The 18,801-nt window shown below is 39.1% G+C and overlaps 1 protein-coding gene across 2 annotated transcripts in view; it reads right to left on the bottom strand.

Annotated features, from left to right (window-relative positions):
• Positions 1-223: 223 nt before the first annotated feature.
• The window catches only part of DCLK2 (doublecortin like kinase 2), a gene marked incomplete at its 5' end in the record, with an annotated part of 93,564 nt that continues 74,986 nt past the window's right edge, over positions 224-18,801 (bottom strand). For both annotated transcript variants that reach the window (XM_082314771.1, XM_082314772.1), the window contains 8 exons: positions 224-1,594; positions 6,390-6,506; positions 7,685-7,765; positions 10,329-10,425; positions 11,985-12,062; positions 13,443-13,576; positions 15,869-16,015; positions 17,742-17,861. In XM_082314771.1, coding sequence (XP_082170897.1) covers positions 1,373-1,594; positions 6,390-6,506; positions 7,685-7,765; positions 10,329-10,425; positions 11,985-12,062; positions 13,443-13,576; positions 15,869-16,015; positions 17,742-17,861 — 996 coding nt within the window. In that variant the 3' untranslated portion in view covers positions 224-1,372. The remainder of the gene's footprint in view (positions 1,595-6,389; positions 6,507-7,684; positions 7,766-10,328; positions 10,426-11,984; positions 12,063-13,442; positions 13,577-15,868; positions 16,016-17,741; positions 17,862-18,801) is intronic.

Below are 18,801 nucleotides of genomic sequence, written 5' to 3'. Positions count from 1 at the left end.
TCTTTAATTGCCTCTTACACTCATGTTCAGTCATGTATTACCTATGTCTTCCATAGGAGTCAATGAACTTTAAAAGGTTATGGGAATCCCTCAGATTAATTTTATGAAATCTTTTTGGTAGGTACCTAACTGTTCGATCTTTCCAGAGAGAAGATGATGACATTTTCACTGCAAAATAACTGAGTTCTCTTTTTTTTTTTTTTTAATGAAGAAAGTTTATTGCAGGTCTTTCTTTTACAATTCTAGTAGAAAGTATAGCTAAGAAAGAAAATGAACTATGACCAATTCGGAAGAACGAGCAAAGGAGAAGAATAAGCTGAATACATACTATATTGAACTAAGCATTACGGTAAAGATAAAACCTCATCTATCTGTGACTGCAGATTAAGGACAGCTGCTCCCCAACCCTTGTTTCCAGTGCCTGCACCAGGTGAATGGGGGGATAGCACTGACAAACCTCTGACAGCTACTGATGGCAGCTATTTTTGTAGTGGCTCCTCCATCAGCTCACCCTAGAACTAGGAGCTGCTCCATTCCTCCTAGCTTAGATAACGTGCAGCAGGCTTTCCGTTCGCTTATCTAATAGGTAGTCTGACCCTGGAGAAAGGTGTGGACGGGACACTTGTGGTTAGGACAGAAAATGGCTAGAACAAAAAGGCTTCCTTGACTCCAGTCTTTGTTACAAATAAATGTCCAGTGCTCATGTTTACACCCCAAGTCACTTTATATTATCTAAACACTACCCTGCAACCTGCAAGTCCGATAACAAACTTGATGCAAAATCACCCATCCTTCCCTCTATCTCCAATGTTTGTCTCATGATATTTTACAGTTAGTCCACTAAAAAATTTTTTGTGAAAATTTGCCTCTTCAAGTTTAGTAGAAACTTGGCTAAAAACAGAGGCATCGGAATAGAAGGTGAATATAAGTTTTCTTCCCTTGGCTTCCTCTCCCGCTTTTCTGAGAATCCTCATCAGAAGAACAGAACGGGGCCTGCTTGTGGAGGTGAGGCCAGGTAACTGTTCATCGTCTCGCTGCTCATATAAAAATATGGTTAGCTACACAATAAGTTAGTCTATTTAGAGCCCAAGGCTTTGTGAAATGCAGTTAATTAAACTAACACAGATATACCTTAAAAATTACCTAGCATTGCCAGAATCCTTCCCCTGCTGCTGTTCTCAAGACAAGGGCAAAGAGCACTCCAAAAGCACGTTCGCTCACCCGCTACTGGAAGATCGGTCTCCCATGACAGAGCCTGCCTTGGGCTCGCCACGAGAGGGTGCACGCAAACTGAAAACAGACTGTCAGGTGAAATGAAGAGAAATTGTGGCGAGAGTGCAGGGAGCTTCCTTTGGATTTGGTTTCATCAGTCCTACGCACCAGGCTGATCCCCAGCGAACTCGGGAGATGCTGAGGCAGGGAGCGTGGGGGATCTGAGTGGCTCACAAGCAGCAGGGAAGAGGGTCTTGGACCCAGCCACAAGAGGATCATCAGCTGCAGCAGTAATGGCAGAAGTTTTCTCCATTCCAGCTCTAGCAGAGTCCTGACAGCGCTTGCTGCAGAAAATCTGACTCTCTTTATCTAGAGCTGTGTTCTAAAAACAAACAAAAAAACCCAAGGCAAAAGATGAAAAGAGCAGTTAAACCAAAACCCTGTCTTAACTTAAGGTTTAAAACAATCTACAAGACATTAAGGGCATGCATTGGAGCCAGAAAAAAAGGAGAAAGAACATTGGAAATCTTATATATAATTAATTGTAGCGTGTTGTGGTGCTGACTTTGGAAACCATAAGGAAAACTTATCTTCCAGACATATGTTTGCCATGATGGTGCGAGTTTAAAATTTTGTCTTGCAAGTCTGGTGTGGAAAAAAAATATGACATGAGTGCTTATGGTATGGCAGGAACTCTTCATACTAGCTGTTAGCAAAATTTATGTACCTGTGTTTTTGCAGACGCAAGGAATCGCATTCTGTTTAGTGAAAACTTAATAACACATTTTCTGTAAGAAACCACATGGTACAGAAGTGTATGTGTTTGTTTGTGAAGGTGACAGACGAAAACCTAATGATTTTTTCTGTCTTAAAGAAAAGGGTCTACTTGTCTGCTTATTGCTGAGAGTAGGCAAACGACCTCTCACGAAGCTGACACAGTGGCCAAAAATGCATCATTTCTGATTACTATACTTAAAACGTAGTTTATTGGCGAGGAGTGTAGCAGGTTGCAAAGGAAACTGAGAACTCTCTAGTGCAGTAGGTGGATTGTCTGGAGTATGCGGTGTGTCTGCTGAAGCCGACAACTATCATACCCTCTGAAGGATACTGCAAGTTATATTAAACAACGGTGTGAAGTTTAATTGCTCTTGGAATGTCTGAAGTGACCTAGAGGGAAATCTAGTCGTTCCTGTGTCAAAAATAGACATCAAAACTGCTTTCTAAGATTTGGAGGGACAGCGTAATTGGTCTTGTTTCACAGCTGATACCAGTCATTATAAAGCCATATACTTCTTGGCTTAACTATTTACTTTGTGGAAGGTCTTCAAGTACTAGTGGTAATACAGATTTAAGTTAATACAGATTAATTAAGTTCTTTGTAGTTTATTCAGTTATGTAGAAGGGTGCAAGGTACACTTACTCTGGTTATGTACAGCTTGGGCTTTCTACGGTAATCCACAAATGTGTGACACTTGAACTGAGGAGCAGAGCACAAATACGTGTTTCCCCTGCATATGTACGTGTATGCATTATACGATTTTATTTGAGCTGGGATGTGCTAATTGTAAAGTAAGGTCAGGTGCTCTGCCTTTTCTTTGGCAGTTTCTTTTTTTGATTGATTGCTCAGGAGGACTTGCTTTACTAATGTGAAAATTTCAGCGTATTCTTAGTGGAGTTTATCCAATACACTGTTCATTAAAATATGTAGTTTTAGATACTGAAATAATTTTCTGATACAAGTCAAATTCAGGATGTATTTTTTTTCAGATGTGGTTTATTGCATCGAAGTCATCAAGGACAGCAGAAATAAGGTACTTAACCTCTTTTTTTCCAAACTGATCATGTAGCTTGGTAGTGAAAACTTATTTCATAATGGGGTGCCTAAATTCAAATTTCTCTTTTACCTGAGTTGGCAGAGAGAGCTGGACTAGTATCTCCCATTTCTCAACTAGAGGAGGACTTCTAGAATTCGCAGGTGTAGGATGGTGGGTTGTTCTGGAATCGGTCGCACTCAGCCTCTCCTGCTGAAACTATTCTATTTTGTGTGACGCTGTGGCTGTGTGCTGGGGCAGAGGGGGTAGCGGGCAGCCTCGTGATACCTCTCCTCCCCCCAGGGCCTTCCTGTCAGGCTTTTTCAGACCCAACTACTGAGTATAAAAGTTTCCAAAAGAAAAGGTTAAGTGTTTTGAATTTAGGGTGTTTTGGCTTTGGTTTTGTTTAGTTTGTTTAAGTTACAACATTAGTCTACATGCATACAGGTACGGGGAGAAAATTCAATAGTACACAATTGAATTCTCTGCTACTGACAATCGACTTTGCAAATGGAGCATGCAAGGAGATGGCTAGCTGAACTGCATCTAGGCTTTTGAGATCAGCTGTGATGTGCAGTAGTTTTATCATTATCACAGTAGCTGCGAGGCTGGCAGGACTGCATTTCCTCTTTTGCTTTCTGGAAAAAGAGTTGGGAATAAACAGGTTTGTGCTGTTCAGTGGCAGGATAAGTTATTTAAAAGGGAAAGGAAATGCTTTCAGTTCATGCTGACGGTGATTTTCTCCTGTGCTGTCCTCACAGCAGCCTCTGACAGCTGTCACACCTTGCACGTAGCAATACGTACCTGTGTAATGCAATTTAGGTTTGGGTTTTTTTTTTTTTTTTGAAGATCGACGAGGAGGCTTAATTTTACTGTTGCTAAGTAAAATGTTTTTTATTAATCTAGGACTGGATTACCTTCTGACTAGCTCTGTGATACCATACCAGTGACAACTGAAATATTTATTTTAAATGGAAACGATGCTTATTTCGGTGGTTTTGATTTTTTGGTTCTGTCTTCATAGGATTCCCACCTTTTTCTCATTGCTTTTGGATATTGTAAGATACGCACATGCACAAAATTACTCCCAGGAGAATAGACCAAGATATGTCTGAGGAAGTAAAAAATAGCTAGCGATATTGCTGTTTGCTTAGAGTATTTCAAATATGCACCACTTAATACAGTGAAACTCTTTTGTAAGTGTTTAAAAGATTTTCCTTTACTGTTTTTGTGTGGCTGTAAAGCTCTTTCTTTCCACTTCAGACTGGCTGAGTTATTTCTCCTTTCTTCTTGTTACAAATGGAGAACATGTATTTTTTGTGCAGCAGAACAAAGCATTGCAGTTAGTACGTACCATTGCCTTGGACCTACTCAGAGGAAAGCAATGCAGGCATTGGGAAAGGAGGAAAAAGGAAGGAAGCAAGGGACAGAAACTAGACTTACTTTAAGCAGAACTAACACAATTGCAACAAATTTAAATTTACAGAACAATTCGAAATCGACAAAAAAAAAATCAGTAATGAATTAACAGCAACATGCTTTTAGGGGCAGAAAGAGTCTCCTGTGCAAGAACACTGAAGTAGGTATGTGCAGTTTTACTTATCTGCCACATGATGGTATTATCTGCATTGGCCAGATGACAATATTTGAATGAAGTGATGCTAAAAGGGATTCCATTAAATATGCAGGTGGACTGATAGAGCAATGCACTGCAATACATGAGAGTTACAATACTGTGCTTGTCTGAATCGGAATGTTTTTAAGCAATGAGTGCTAGTACAAGTGAAGAACTTCTTAACATGAAGATAACTAAATTTCAATGCTCTAGGTAAACCAGGGCAAGAATAACAGCCTGGGGGCTTAATGCTCATTAGATTACAGTGTTTTGAACAAGAAGTTACTTTTCCCTTCAGCAGTAAGTGGGAGCTGCGTTCAGAAATAAATAATTGTGCATTTACATCCTTCCATACCTGTTAGAAGGAAATAAGGCAGGAAAAGGGAAAATGGAAAGCTTTAACGAGGTGTACTTTCCGGGCTGAAGGAATGTCAGTAGCTAACAGAATCAGAAAAACCCACACCAATGAGAAGCCAGAAGCTACGCTGTGTCAGAGATCTGAGACAGGCTTAAGTGGCATGCAAGTTGGAGAGGGGCTGAGAGTTAGAATTAAAATGGCTCTTATTACATATAGTGCATTTTATACCAGTTTTCAGCTTCAGGCTTATCCATAGTCTCAACAGTATAAAGAATGAAGCTCTGAAGTCCCTCTCAAACTGTCAAGTCAAACTGTCAAATGAAACGTAGACAACAGCATGAACCTGAAATCCATTTTCTGACTTCTCTCATTTTTATTTTTATGTTACCACTTTTCCTACGTTTAAATCTTTGGCCTATTTAATTCACATAAACCTATTTGCAAAAGCATATATGCATGCAGAAGCAGTATTTAAATCTACCTACTTTCAGACGATTGAAACAGTTCTTTGTTACCTAAGTTGGCTGGACTTTGAGAGTAATTAATACTAACGGGGAGGGGTGGGGGTGGAAATCACTGTTATGTTACTACCATAGATGGTTTTATTTTTCTTTTAGTGACCGAAGATAACTTTTTGTGCGCAGCGTCCATCCTTGCATTGGGTAAGAACGGACCGCAATAAGAACAGAATAGCAGTTCAATCTCTATAGCGGCTGCATATTCTCTGCAAAAGGTCAATTGCAAGTGCAGTTCTGAGTACTGATAACGGTAAACTCCATTTCTTCTACCATGATTCACGCATCTGCCTTCTGGAATTACTGCTTATCTAAGTTCAACTGTAGGTCATCAAGGTTCCTTTGTATACTTTGAAGAAAGTTCCCCATTAGGGAAAAGAAAAAACATAGCAGGGGTTAGATTGGGACAAAATTAATGTGGTAAACATTCAATACTACGAAGAAAGTTTTGGAAATGGAGTCTGGTTTCCTGGCAAGCGTAGCGTTGAACAACAGTATGCTCAAGATCAAGCAATACTTGATTGGGCAGAGGGGAAGAGCCTACTTAACTAACCAGGTAGTCAGTATGATAAAAAATTACGGTTTTTATAATGAGAGATTTCAAATCATTAATAAGCTTCATTTCAACATACAACTACTTAGTGTTTACATGTTTCTGTTTGAAAGCTTGTTTTTTATAGCTTAGCTAGCACACTGCGATAGCCTCGGTTGCTCTCAAGCGATGATGAGACAATCCACACTATACACAAATAAAGACTAGAATTAGAGACTATTCTAGCTTTGCTGTTGCTATTCTTGCACCACACATGCCCATAGAGCACTGTTAGGAAAATATGCGAAGTATAATATCAATGTATAAAAATGTTCATTTCTCTTACCATGATGACAGAAACCCCAGCAGATGTGTTATTTTGCTTGGGTAGGGTGTTATTAAAGTGCTGCTTCAGTTTACCTGTTACTTCAGCTTGCATATTATTCTCCTGGGAAGCATCATCCTGTGGAAGAATAAACACAATATTCACACTAGGAAAAAACCAAAAGTATGTTTGAATGTAACTGAGTAAAAGAGAAGTTTTCTATTCTCCTCAGGTACTTCCTGCTTTTTAATGTGAAGTAAGCGTTCAGACAGGCAGCCCAAAAGCGAACGCCCTCTGCTACGTGAGATATGGGTTAAGTCAAATTACAGAGGAAAAGAACTTAGCAACCACTGTTTTACGTATGAACTTCTATTTCTTAAAATGCCATGTGATGCTGTATACTTTCGGTCCATTGATTTGTCCTGCAATTACAAGCTGCAAGTTTGATTCAAACGTGTTAAAAATAACATGCTGGAAATAATGTTAAAAATAACAAGCATATGTGTCATTTGGCTTTCTTTAAATCAGCATCTTAAATGGTCCATCATGTCCTAAGTGTGGAAACATTATATGGTACCATAAATACGTTTGAGAGGAGCTGTTATGCATAGACACTCTCATTATAGTTGTCTCCTCTTGTTTGAGGGAACTCCATAGATCTCCAGTCCCTCTTTAAAATGTGTGTGGAAATAAACATTGACTGTGTACATGTAAACCTAGTATTTATTAATAATGAACTGATTTTAAATCGATAAGCAATGCACTTTGGTGTTCCCCATCGCTGCTGACCAAAAAGATGAAGGACCCAGCAGCCATCAGCTTAGTGCCTATTAGGTATTTGCGAATTTTATTTCTTTTATGAAGCTTGAACCACTTCAAGAAACAGGAGATTGTACTTTAAGTAGCACTGCTGCAAGTAAGATGCCAACATGCACAACAGTGCTTCCACATACACGTTTTTGAGATGACTTTTTCTAGGTTGAACGTGAAACAACAAAAAAGATGCCCACGTCACACATCTGCCTGTCGTGTTATGTTTAAGCAGGGTTATCGCGATCCCCAGCACCTTCTAATCACAGTCAGCAAGCGACATCTTTCACTCTGTTCTTTCAGGGCACAGAAGCTAACGGTGCTGTCGGAGCTGAAGCCAACTTCAGACTCTTGCTGTTCTTCTACGTGGAAATGGGACTAGGGGGTCAATGAACAGAAACGGGCAGAGTGTAGAGGTGTATCGCTGCTTCTGAAAACTATGCTTTAAGGGTTAGATTTACAGATTTAATATCAAATTGGAGACAAGTAAAATGTAATTTACTCACTGACACCCAGGGATGGCTTAGGATCTGTGCTGCTGTATATCGGGCTTCAGCATTCACATGTAACATCAGGCTAATTAACTCCTTTAGTAAAAAAAGAAAAAAAAAAAAAAAAGTTTGAGGAGAGCGGGGAAGGACATTACAATGGAAAATATTGTGGCACCAAGTTCTTCTCAGTGCAATTTTCTTGCTACCCGGGTGAAAAAAAACCAGCATATGCTGATAGCAGAACCAGTGATACCAGTGTGACTTTAGTGGAATAAAAAATTTGCCGTTTAGAGCATGCTGGACAGCATAGTTCATACCAACTTCCTTATTTTATTCATGTTTCACCGAGTCTTTTGAAACCAGATGAAATGTTAAAAAAATCAGCTGTAATGTTCCAGTTTGTTCTCTATATTTTCATGCAGGTGACCAGAATGAAAACAAACTTGGGACAGATGAGATCCTCTACGGGCAGTGTAGATCCTCTATGGGCACATAGTAACAGTACGTAAAGAGAACAAATCAGAGGCAAGCAACTGCATCTGAAATTCAAGAAACTGCTGAAATTATTTGAAAACTATGTTCTCTTCTGTGTTGCTCCGGAAGAATAAAAGACATTTAACTCATTTCATCAGCTAATGATCACCTGGTATAGGAAAAAGCATATAGACAGAAAGAGAAAAATGCTTAATTCTACTAATTACATGGTTAATCCCAAAAGATTTGTTATTGTGGCTTTCATCATATTTTAGAGGCACTACAGCAGGTGTCTTTAGCTTTATCAAATAGTTCCATGGGCTTTCTCTTAACGGTGCCTACAGAAATGATAAACCTTAAGAGGTCATTGATACAAAGCAGTCAGTAAAATAAAATTAAAAAACCCAAACCAACTTTGTTTATTCATTCAAGTTTCTCCTTATGCAACTAACAACTAGTTTAACTAACTGATGTAATTCCTGGTTCTACAAGGCTATTAAGACAAATATGTCCCCCTCCCAAATGAACAACTTCCTGTACTTGGAGCCAAATCCCTCCTCAAAAAACCTTTTGCCAGTCTCCATATTCTTATCAAGAGTATTTCAAGGAAATTGTTCACCACTTCAGTTTTGGGAAATGGCTTCTTCAAGTGCTGGGTCCTACACTTGGGTCACAACAACCCCAGGCAACGCTACAGGCTGGGGGAGGAGTGGCTGGAGAGCTGCCTGGCGGAAAAGGGCCTGGGGGTGTTGGTCGACAGCTGGCTGAACATGAGCAAGCAGTGTGCCCAGGTGGCCAAGAGGGCCAATGGCATCCTGGCTTGTATCAGGAATAGTGTGGCCAGCAGGACCAGGGAGGTGATGGTGCCCCTGTACTCGGCACTGGTGAGGCCGCACCTCGAGTGCTGTGTTCAGTTTTGGGCCCCTCCCTACAAGAAGGACATGGAGGTGCTGGAGCGTGTCCAGAGAAGGGCAACGAAGCTGGTGAAGGGTCTGGAGCACAAGTCTTATGGGGAGCAGCTGAGGGAGCTGGGGTTGTTTAGCCTGGGGAAGAGGAGGCGCTACTCTCTACAACTACCTGAAAGGAGGTTGTAGCGAGGTGGGGGTTGGTCTCTTTTCCCAAGTAACAAGCGGCAGGATGAGAAGAAACAGCCTCAAGCTGCGCCAGGGCAGGTTTAGGTTGGCTATTAGGAAAAATTTTTTAACCGAAAGGGTGATCAGGCACTGGACCAGGCTGCCCAGGGAAGTGGTTGAGTCTCCATCCCTGCAGGTATTTAAAAGCCGTGTAGCTGTGGTGCTTAGGGACATGGTGTGGTGGTGGACTTGGCAGTGCTGGGTTTCCAACCTAAGTGATTCCATGATTCTATTACCTGAGAGGTTTCCCAACCAGCTAAGTTATTTAGTCTGTGTAAGTAAGTCTGAAGTGAAAGGTCACCTTCAGTACCAAGACTGCGGGCCGCCTTTGTTCAGAATGCATGTCTGGAAGAGCGTGACATGACTGGAGCTTGGGAAATGTTGGGAAATTGATCAACAGCCACTGGAAAATGCAGAAAAAATGCAAATTCTTATTGGCTAGATAACAAATAATCTCCACTTGCTAATTAGAGTCCTCAAGTATCATTCAGAGCACCTTAATTAACTTGAGAAGTGGGGTTTAAAAGTTGGAACCCTTGTCCTACAGACACAATTATTTTCAAATGGCAATGATAATACAAGAACTATTAACAAAGGCAAATCAAGCTGGCTGCACCTCTTGAAAAGTTCCAATAACTGGCTCAAGTAAAATAGGAACAAATTATGTCAACTGCATCCAGTCCACAGAGCAATAATTTTTCTTTTTTAAAAGAGTGATGAGAGGGAAAAATGCAGAGAGACACTTATTTTACAGCTGAAGCACTGAACCTGCTGTAATAGTTCATCAGTAAGTAAACTGAATAGCATGTGATGTTCACTGAATGCAATTGTCATTCTGCTACACTCACTCACTCAGACAATGACATGACGGCCTGCAAAAAAAACCTGAGCTTTCATCAAGGACTGTTGAGCTAATGAACTAAAGAGGGACAGCAGCTGGAAGAGTGCGTAAGAGTCTGTTCCGAATCTTCTATTTTACCTTTCCAACATAGCACAGTCTTTTCAGTGACTTGTCAGAAACACTATTTCAGGTTAGAAAACATTATCAGTACCTTTGCTGAATCGGTGATGTTATCCCAGTAGGGAGAAGGAAATTCCAGCTTCCCAACAAGTATCTGATCAAAGAGGTCTTCCTGAAGGTTGTTTTCACTGTAGAACAGCATAATGAAAAAAGATCATGAGAAATAAGTCAATTTGTCATGCAAATTTTTAACTTGATTTGGGGATGGAACCAAAATGATGTTATTTCAACTACTATAATAAATGCGTAATTTGCAAGCTTATATAGTGGCAGCATTTCTGAGGTGTTTGCCATAGGTACGCTGTCAGGAGTGATGAGAATAGAAAAACTAATACACTGAGGTGAAAGGACTTCCACTGGAATAGAGATTACATAGCTGACATACAGCAACAGGAAAGGGGATTAAAAAATAAGTCACTTGCCAGCCTAGTTCTAAGGAAGGGACCTGCTACAGAAAGCATATGATAGGGGGAAGAAGTGTAGTGAAATGAGCCTCTGCTGTTAGACTGTCACAACAGGAGACTTTTCAAAATCCAAAGAGGAGATATGGAAAACACATGATACATTTAGTTTACTGAATATTGGCAGGCTACTGATACTGAAAGGATAAGTACTTTTGTATCAAAAACATGGTATCATGAATATTCAGTGATCAATGGCAGTGGGTTTTTTGGTTTTTAACCTCTGTCTTAGCCACTGTGAACATCCACCCAGCCTATTTCTGTAACAAACAATTTACCTCTTGGGTTGGTTTTGCAATAAATACTTAACCTTGGTTAAGACCTGATTCTAATAGCAGAGTATGGACATTCTCCATGGCCAACCCCCAAACTCTATTCAAAGCAACTGCCATTTGCTTGTATAATATATCTTTCAAAACGTGTTTTCAGTTTTAAACATGAACTAACCACAGGCAAAAAACGAATACCCTGAACTAAATGATAATTTTTCCATTGACAATTGTTATTTTGCAAAGAATACAATATTATTCAGTCTGGTGATTTTTAGTTAAAAACTAAGCATTTTGTTGTAAAAATGGAGAAACAGACTGTGCACAAGTAACTTATAAGTTAAGAGGAGAATTCCTATTAAAACGTGCTAATTCTTTCTCATTCCCGGGCAAAAAAATTGCTGAGGCACAAATCAATCATATCCATTTGATTTTTAGTAGCACTCACACATATTGCGACATTGAGTAGCAAGAATCATGTTTGCAAACTCCATCGCTCCTAGGACACTTACTTACCAAAAGATTAACAAGGTTAAAAATGCAACACAAGCAAATTCTGCCCCCACCTCAGTTTACCATTAACCTTCACCCTCAAGCCCACTAACCAGTAAGCTGCTGTGTCCAAGCAGAAACACGAGAGGGCGGAGTATACACGCTCACTGAACTGGGCTACACATAGCGGACAAAAGGAAAAGAAACTATGCCCTCACACCAGTGTATCCCTGCGTAAAGCAGTAAACCAGTTGCTCCCTTAGAAAAATAAGTAAATCGAATTGATCCCAAAACCTGACAAGAGGGACAAGTGAAAACAGTTTAAAAAGAGAACAAAAAGGTAAAGAAAACGTGTCAGTCTGATCCATTGAAGGATGCCTTCTTCAGTGAGATGGATAGGCAAGACTTCCTCAGAGAGAACTTGGTTCTTTACTATTTTTCCCTTTGATATACAGGGACACTCACCTGCGAAAAGGTGGAAATCCACATAACAGTATGTATGTGATCACACCTGCAGCCCAAATATCCACCTTTAAGCCATATCTGAGAAAACAAGACTGTGTTACTTGTGCTGGATTAAAAAAAAATAAAAAGTCATTCCAATCAAACAATTGATGACATTTACATGAACATATATTGAGAATCTCTTCTAAGTTACTTGCTGATGATGTGGAAATGTATTTTGTACCTAAGCATCATTTTACTTAGCAGCCTTCACAGTCTTTAGGAAACCATGCTAACGTCATTTTTCATTGCTGTTGGTTTGTTTTTGTTTTGTTTTGTTGGTTTTTGTTTTTTTTTTGGTTTTTTTTTTTTTTTTTTTTTTCCCCATAAGCCTCAAGGCTCTCCAGGGTCTTCTGAATATACTCAGATTCAATTCAGTATCATCAAGGTTTCCCAATCCAGAATCACTAATGATAAAAGACGAGGATGTTCCTTCTCAGTCCCCATATTGGAGTAACTATCTCTAAGGTCACCACGTGTTGCTAAGCAACAAGACAGACACCAATTCTCCAGTCTCTTGAGTGAGTAACACAGGGAAAAAGAACTGCGCTTTTCTTTTAAAGCACAGAAATTAAATCACTAGAGGTCAGAAAGAGGTCTTTCTTCCTATTCTTTTCTATCCAGTAGGTTCAGTTTGTGAAAATCTAAAACATGCAGATGAAGTGCCCTTTGATGTTTGAGCTCACTGCAGTGAGCTGTGAAGTATACTGTGAAGTATTTCTCGATATGACAAATGCACGGAACAATGCTCGAAACAATACAACAAACCTCCCTCCATTGGGAAGACCAAATTCAGAATGGTCACAGCTATGGCAAGAGTCAGCTAGGATGGAATGGAGGACTAAAAGGAAAGATGACTTGTGAAATTGTACCATTTTACAAAATTATTTTGTATTTATGCAACCATCTGTAAAATACAGAAAAATGAAGTTGTTAAACCAACAGTTAGCAAATAGCACGTGTCACCCAAACAAGGTCACTTGAATCAACATGATCTAATCAGACCTGCTCTGAGAACAGGTTTAGACTAGGTGACCTCTGGAGTCTCTTCCAATATAAATTATTCCATGTCAAACATGAACACTGCGTTTTTCTCGTCCATTTTTCCCCAAGCAGCTGCCATGGCTGGTACAATGGGCTCTGAACGGTGAGGTGAGGCAGGGAACACAAACCAATAAACTCCACTGCACCAGCGCTGGTCCTTGGGAGATGATAAGGAAGCAATGAATTCTGGGAGCAGGGTGAGTGAGGAAACTAGCCTCTTCAAGGAACTGAATGATGCCTGTTTTCTCATAGGAGGTCTGGTCACAAAAAGATGGAGGCCCATCCTATTAGAGCATTCTAGTTCTTACAACAGTTAGGAGCTACCTGCCAAAAATAACTGGTTAAGAGACCTATGTCTTAGTCAGTCATCCTCACCCTGTCTCTGCAATGATTTCTGGAGCCACGTATGTGGGTGTACCGCAGACGGTATATAAAGGTCCTTCAACCACAGTTGCCAGTCCAAAGTCTCCTAGCTTCAAAGACTTGGTTCCATCTGGATATTCACATACCTAGAATCGGCAAAATAAAAACAGAATGAGGAGGAGAACATCTGCATTTTTTTAAATCCTTTAATTTGTTTGGAAAATAATCATCATCACACCGAGAATATAGGAAAAAGAGGTAACTTCCACAGCCCTGTAGGGAAAGAAGAGAAAACTAGTATGACCATCGATTGCCACAGTGCAGCTGGAGCTAGTGTTCAATGGAGCTGTCTGCCAGCTATGTAGGTCAGACCATGATACAGCCTCAAGCAACTAGGGGGGGGGGGAGGGAGAAAACCCAATCCTAGAATACTGAGAAGTTTTAAATACATTAAGAAAAATATACTACTATGCTTCCATTTGATTGGGACCTAGAGTTTAAAATGGGATTGGCAGCTCCAATCAGATTTGTTTAATATCTCTCACTAATTTGGCATAAATGTAGTCAGTTAGCATATTGGGTATATCCTAGGCAAATGTCTTCCCTAACCTTAGTGTGGGCAAGTTCAGTACAGGAGTGAGAAAGCTGCTGAGAAGTGTTTAGGTTTCTGTGCAGACCCAAGTGTATCTTGCCAAAAGCCCCATATAGAATCTAGCACATTTTGTTCCGAGTCATTTTGTTGATGAAAGAAGCTAAATCTTAATAGAAAGAAAAGTGTTATACGACAGCGATAGCAAGAGTAAATTAAACCAGACCAATAGGAAAGGAAACATCTCTAATAAATTAATCTTGGTTTTGTTCTTAAAGTAAAATGTTTATTTTAACATGACTTCAACGGAATCTACTTTCTAGAATGTAGGACACCAGAATCTCCAAAATGGCTGAATTTATTTGGTTTCCCCAAACAACTGAATACTGCTAAGGCGGCAATATCTTCCTTCATTCCCCTGTGTAATTCGTATCATTAACGGAAACACTCGTTCTCCTTGATATAATACCTTCATATCTGCTATTACTCTTAGAAGTTGTATTTTTAAATGCATGACTAGTAAAGAGAATGCAATTCAGACAGCTGGATGACCCTGTCCAAAAGAACTAACTGCTTGCAATTATAGGTGGCAATTGATGGGAATTATTTGCATTTACATTCAATACCAGTATGTTATTTTAACATTCTGTCACTGTCAATCACAGTGAGTAAGATTTGCATCGGTTGAGTAATCTCTTTAGGCTTTCTAGGCAGAAAGGACCTTTGTACCTATTTATAACTGATTCGATCACTAATGAGAGCTTAAAATTTCTTTGGACTGGCTGTGTTTGAAGATGTACTGATAATAAGTGAGACTTCCACCTTCATTTTCTATCTCTTAAGTGCCATGTTGCTGTGACTACATTTTCCAGGAGTAGTCCACCCCCCTGCCTTTTGCTAAACAATCTAATTTATTTGAGGGCTTATTTAAATTGCTAAACATTGTCAGTGGAAGTAGTTGGGAAAGAACTGACTATTAATTGGAAAATATTTTCAGCTTATAGCCCTATCCTTGTAATAGTTCAAAATCCAGTCTGGGATAAGCCATGACTCCTACTCTAGATGCAACCTCATTAAACAGTATTGACAACCAGCACAGAAGGCTTTAAGAAATGCCTACCAAGTGCTGACAAAAGCTACTAGCGTTCCCGAGGACAGTGGCTCAAGCAGGGGAGATTATGGCCCTCTTTGTTGAGTACACAACATGTAGTATCTAATACACAACATGTAATATGTAAGCATAACCTCTGTGTACAAGCAAGATAGCACACTGTTCCCATTCTATGAATTGTAGTCTAAGCAGTTCCCAAAGCAGACTTCATGGCAATTCTTGTCAACACAGTTATTTTATGTCTCTGCTGAAAACAAGTCAGTCCCCTAGGACAGAATAAATGTACGCACAGAGTTAATTCATGGCTAGAATACTGGTAAATGATCAGGAAGATGTTCCTGCTATGACAGTGAAAGAAAAAGAAAAAAAAATTGCTTGAGATAACATACGATCGTTCAAAGAAATGGCACTCAGCCCACCTTTTCTCCCACTTGCAAACTATAATAAATAATTCATCAGCAGAGCTTTAAAATTCATTGTTTTGTGAGACAATACTCCTGCTTATCCAAATGGCAGCCAATCAAAATGTAAATAAAGATAGGTCTAAGGACAGGTTTGAGCACAGCTCACTTGGGTTATGGTGATTGCTATCTCATGGCAGAAGATTTATTTCATACATACTTATTCTAAATTAATATTCCTGCTGTTCTCTGCTCAGCTACTTGACATTTATATACAAGCATTTGCATTAATGAGAGCAAAGTAAGAGAAAAATATTAGAAAATAAATGGGACATACCAGGAGATTTTCTGGCTTGATGTCTCTGTGCACAATGTTGAGACCATGAAGGTATTTGAGTGCACTGGCTAGATTGTAGACCATTGCACTCCCATCTCGCTCTGTATATTTTGTAGAAGAAGTGATAGCATCGAATAGATCTCCTCCCTAAAGTAATGGAAAGATGAAAAATAATTAAGATGATGGTATTTCATAAAAAAGCCACATAAAATCTTCCTTTACAAAGGGCATGCTCAAATGCCTGTTAAACAGTAAAAAAAACTATTTTGCAGAAAGATTATCTTGTCACCAAGATACTAGAGTGGGACATCTACATTAAATTCTCAACTATACTCCAGGCTTCTTGTGTCTGAGTTTGTGCAAATCACAGCTCTTCTCTGTCTTGATTTCATTCTGTTGATCTTCCTACGTTTGATCAGTCATTTATATTACCTACAGGTACAAGCATACAGTTTCCCTTTTCTTCATCTTATCAATATAATACCTTTACATAGCAAAAAACAGCCTTGATTTTCAGTAAAGCAATATAAATCAGCCCAATAATAAAAAGCCTACCGTAACAAATATTCAGCAATTGTGATGAACTGCAAATTGAAATTTCTGTAGATATTGCAGAAATAGCAAATAAATACAGCTGAAGAGTACAAACAACGTAAGCATAATTTTTTTCCGACCTATGATTCTATGATACACTGAAGCGTAGAACCTACAGGTGATTTCTGAATGTGCCAGTTGTGTAGTCTCTGATTACGGATGCCCTATTCCTCTTGGAATACATAACAACATGTAAGCGAGTTACTGATGCAGCATTTCCAGTCACTGCAACAAATTTTAGGTGGGCGTCTCTGTGATGGTTACCCTGGATACATCTGTAGGAGTGATCTGTCTGAGCGGTGGATGGCATTCCAAGCATTTCAATACATGTGAAAGAGAAGCAGCAATTCAGAAAATACAGGCCAAGATGGTGGTGTATTAAAATATAAAAAAACACTGTTTTAAAACCAAAAAAGCCTCTACTATATAAAAATAACTTCTAGAAAGGAAGAGAAATGGGTAGGCTACAGAAATTACGAATTCAACACCTACAGACTTTCTTTAGAGGTTTCCCAGGCTGGCAACCATTCTAGAGGGGACTCTTGAACCTAACAATGTTTCAGACACAAATAAAAAGTGATGATATACGTTATTTGTTATCTGACATGCCGATTAAGCTGATGTGCAGTGTCGCTGTGTATGTACAGAACGCAGACAAGACAGTGCATGACTAAAACTTGATGCAACTTGTGTATTTGGTTCACCAGGTGACAGCAAAATGAAGATGTTTGTTTTCTCTGTACATGTATGAAAGCAGCATCTATTTTCTGGTGAATTGGAAACAAGGTGAGTAAATGTTTGATACAAGCAAAACAGGTGAGATTTTTTGAGTTTTAATTTTGCTGGACCATAATCACTTGAGTTTAAACTATTCATTGTATCTATTGTCTACTAAGATAAGTTCATTAAAGAGAGTTTGTTTCTTTAAAGCAAATTATTAAAGATATTAGTGGAAAAAATCCAGGTGTTCTGTCAGTAAATGCACATCACTATCACTCCCACATATTGTAAATGTGATATAAAAAACACTGCCCACTTCTCTCTAGACTGCGCACATACTTTGCAAAATCTGTGTAAATAGTCTAATTACAGCTGAATAGACATAAATTCCAGTAATATAACTGAGTGACAAGACTATTTGCATGATTAAAAATGCAGGTTGCCACTGAAATCTTATCTGATTATGTCTGCCAAGATCTTAATGTTCCCAGATACTTCTCAGATTTCTCACCAACACAGAGAATTTAAAAAAAAAAAAAAAAAGTCTCCTTGGTCTTGCCTTGACCAGCTCCATCACCAGATAGAGTTCTGCTGGGGTGTCCATTTCCTCTATAAGCATAATGATATTTGGATGCTTCACTCGACGTAGAATAGACACTTCATTTTCAATCAGGTGTTCCTGGTCAGAAAAGAGGACAGAAGTTTATGTGAATAGACATGAAATTGCCAATACACTTTTCCTTTGATCAGCTGACCACTGATCACTTGATCAGTGAGCAACCTTTTTGCTGTTTAATTTAAATAGTAGAGGTTTATTATCAGATGCTGGAGTTTAACTTGTATTTTAGCGCAGCTGTATTTCATCACTGACTAAATTTAATTTAAAATAGCGTATTTCACACATATAATGAAAGGGATATCTCTGAAAAGAGACCCCAGAACATGACAGCAATTCTGGAAGTGCAGATTATATTCTTATGTGAGTATTATGAGGTGAAACTAAGGTCAGACCTCCCTGCCCCCGGAGCTGGATCATTGTAACCTGCGACCCCTCATCAATAGTTAACATGTTCTTGATCCTCTCCAGCCTTCACCTCTCACTCACTGTAGGTTACCTCAAGGACAGATTACCTAGGATCTATTTTTAAGGACTTTATTTTTTTTAAAAAAGTTGTGGATTAAATACAGGAAGAACATTATAACTGCTTTGGTTATGGATTTCAGTTCATTTTATATGTATGTTCAGATTTACAATCTGCAAAATATGTAATAGCTCAGTTAAGTCGTCGTGGCTCCAACAGCTTAACAGCACACAGATTGAGTTTAATTTCCCCTTCCCTATACTTTTGAGGAAATAATGGGTTTCAAGAACAAATTAGTTTCAGAATGTTTTGTTTTCTAGAACATCTTAGCACTTGGTTAACACTGGAAAGCGAAGAAAATTACATGCCCCTTTCATGTGAAGAATGATTTGCATTTTCCTTTATAAATATTGGAATACAGATATTGTTTAGGTTCACTGCAAAATAAGTAACAATGCCTGCATAAAACACTAGTTTCCTTACACTTTGGCAGACAACAAATCATCTTGCTGGACTTGGAACTTAGTCATGTTTGAT

The sequence above is a fragment of the Platalea leucorodia genome, assembly GCF_965183815.1.
Source record: "Platalea leucorodia genome assembly, chromosome: 6".
NCBI lineage: Eukaryota > Metazoa > Chordata > Aves > Pelecaniformes > Threskiornithidae > Platalea > Platalea leucorodia.
The sequence above is the reverse complement of the archived record's forward strand: the minus strand, read 5'-3'. Positions and strand labels throughout refer to the sequence as shown.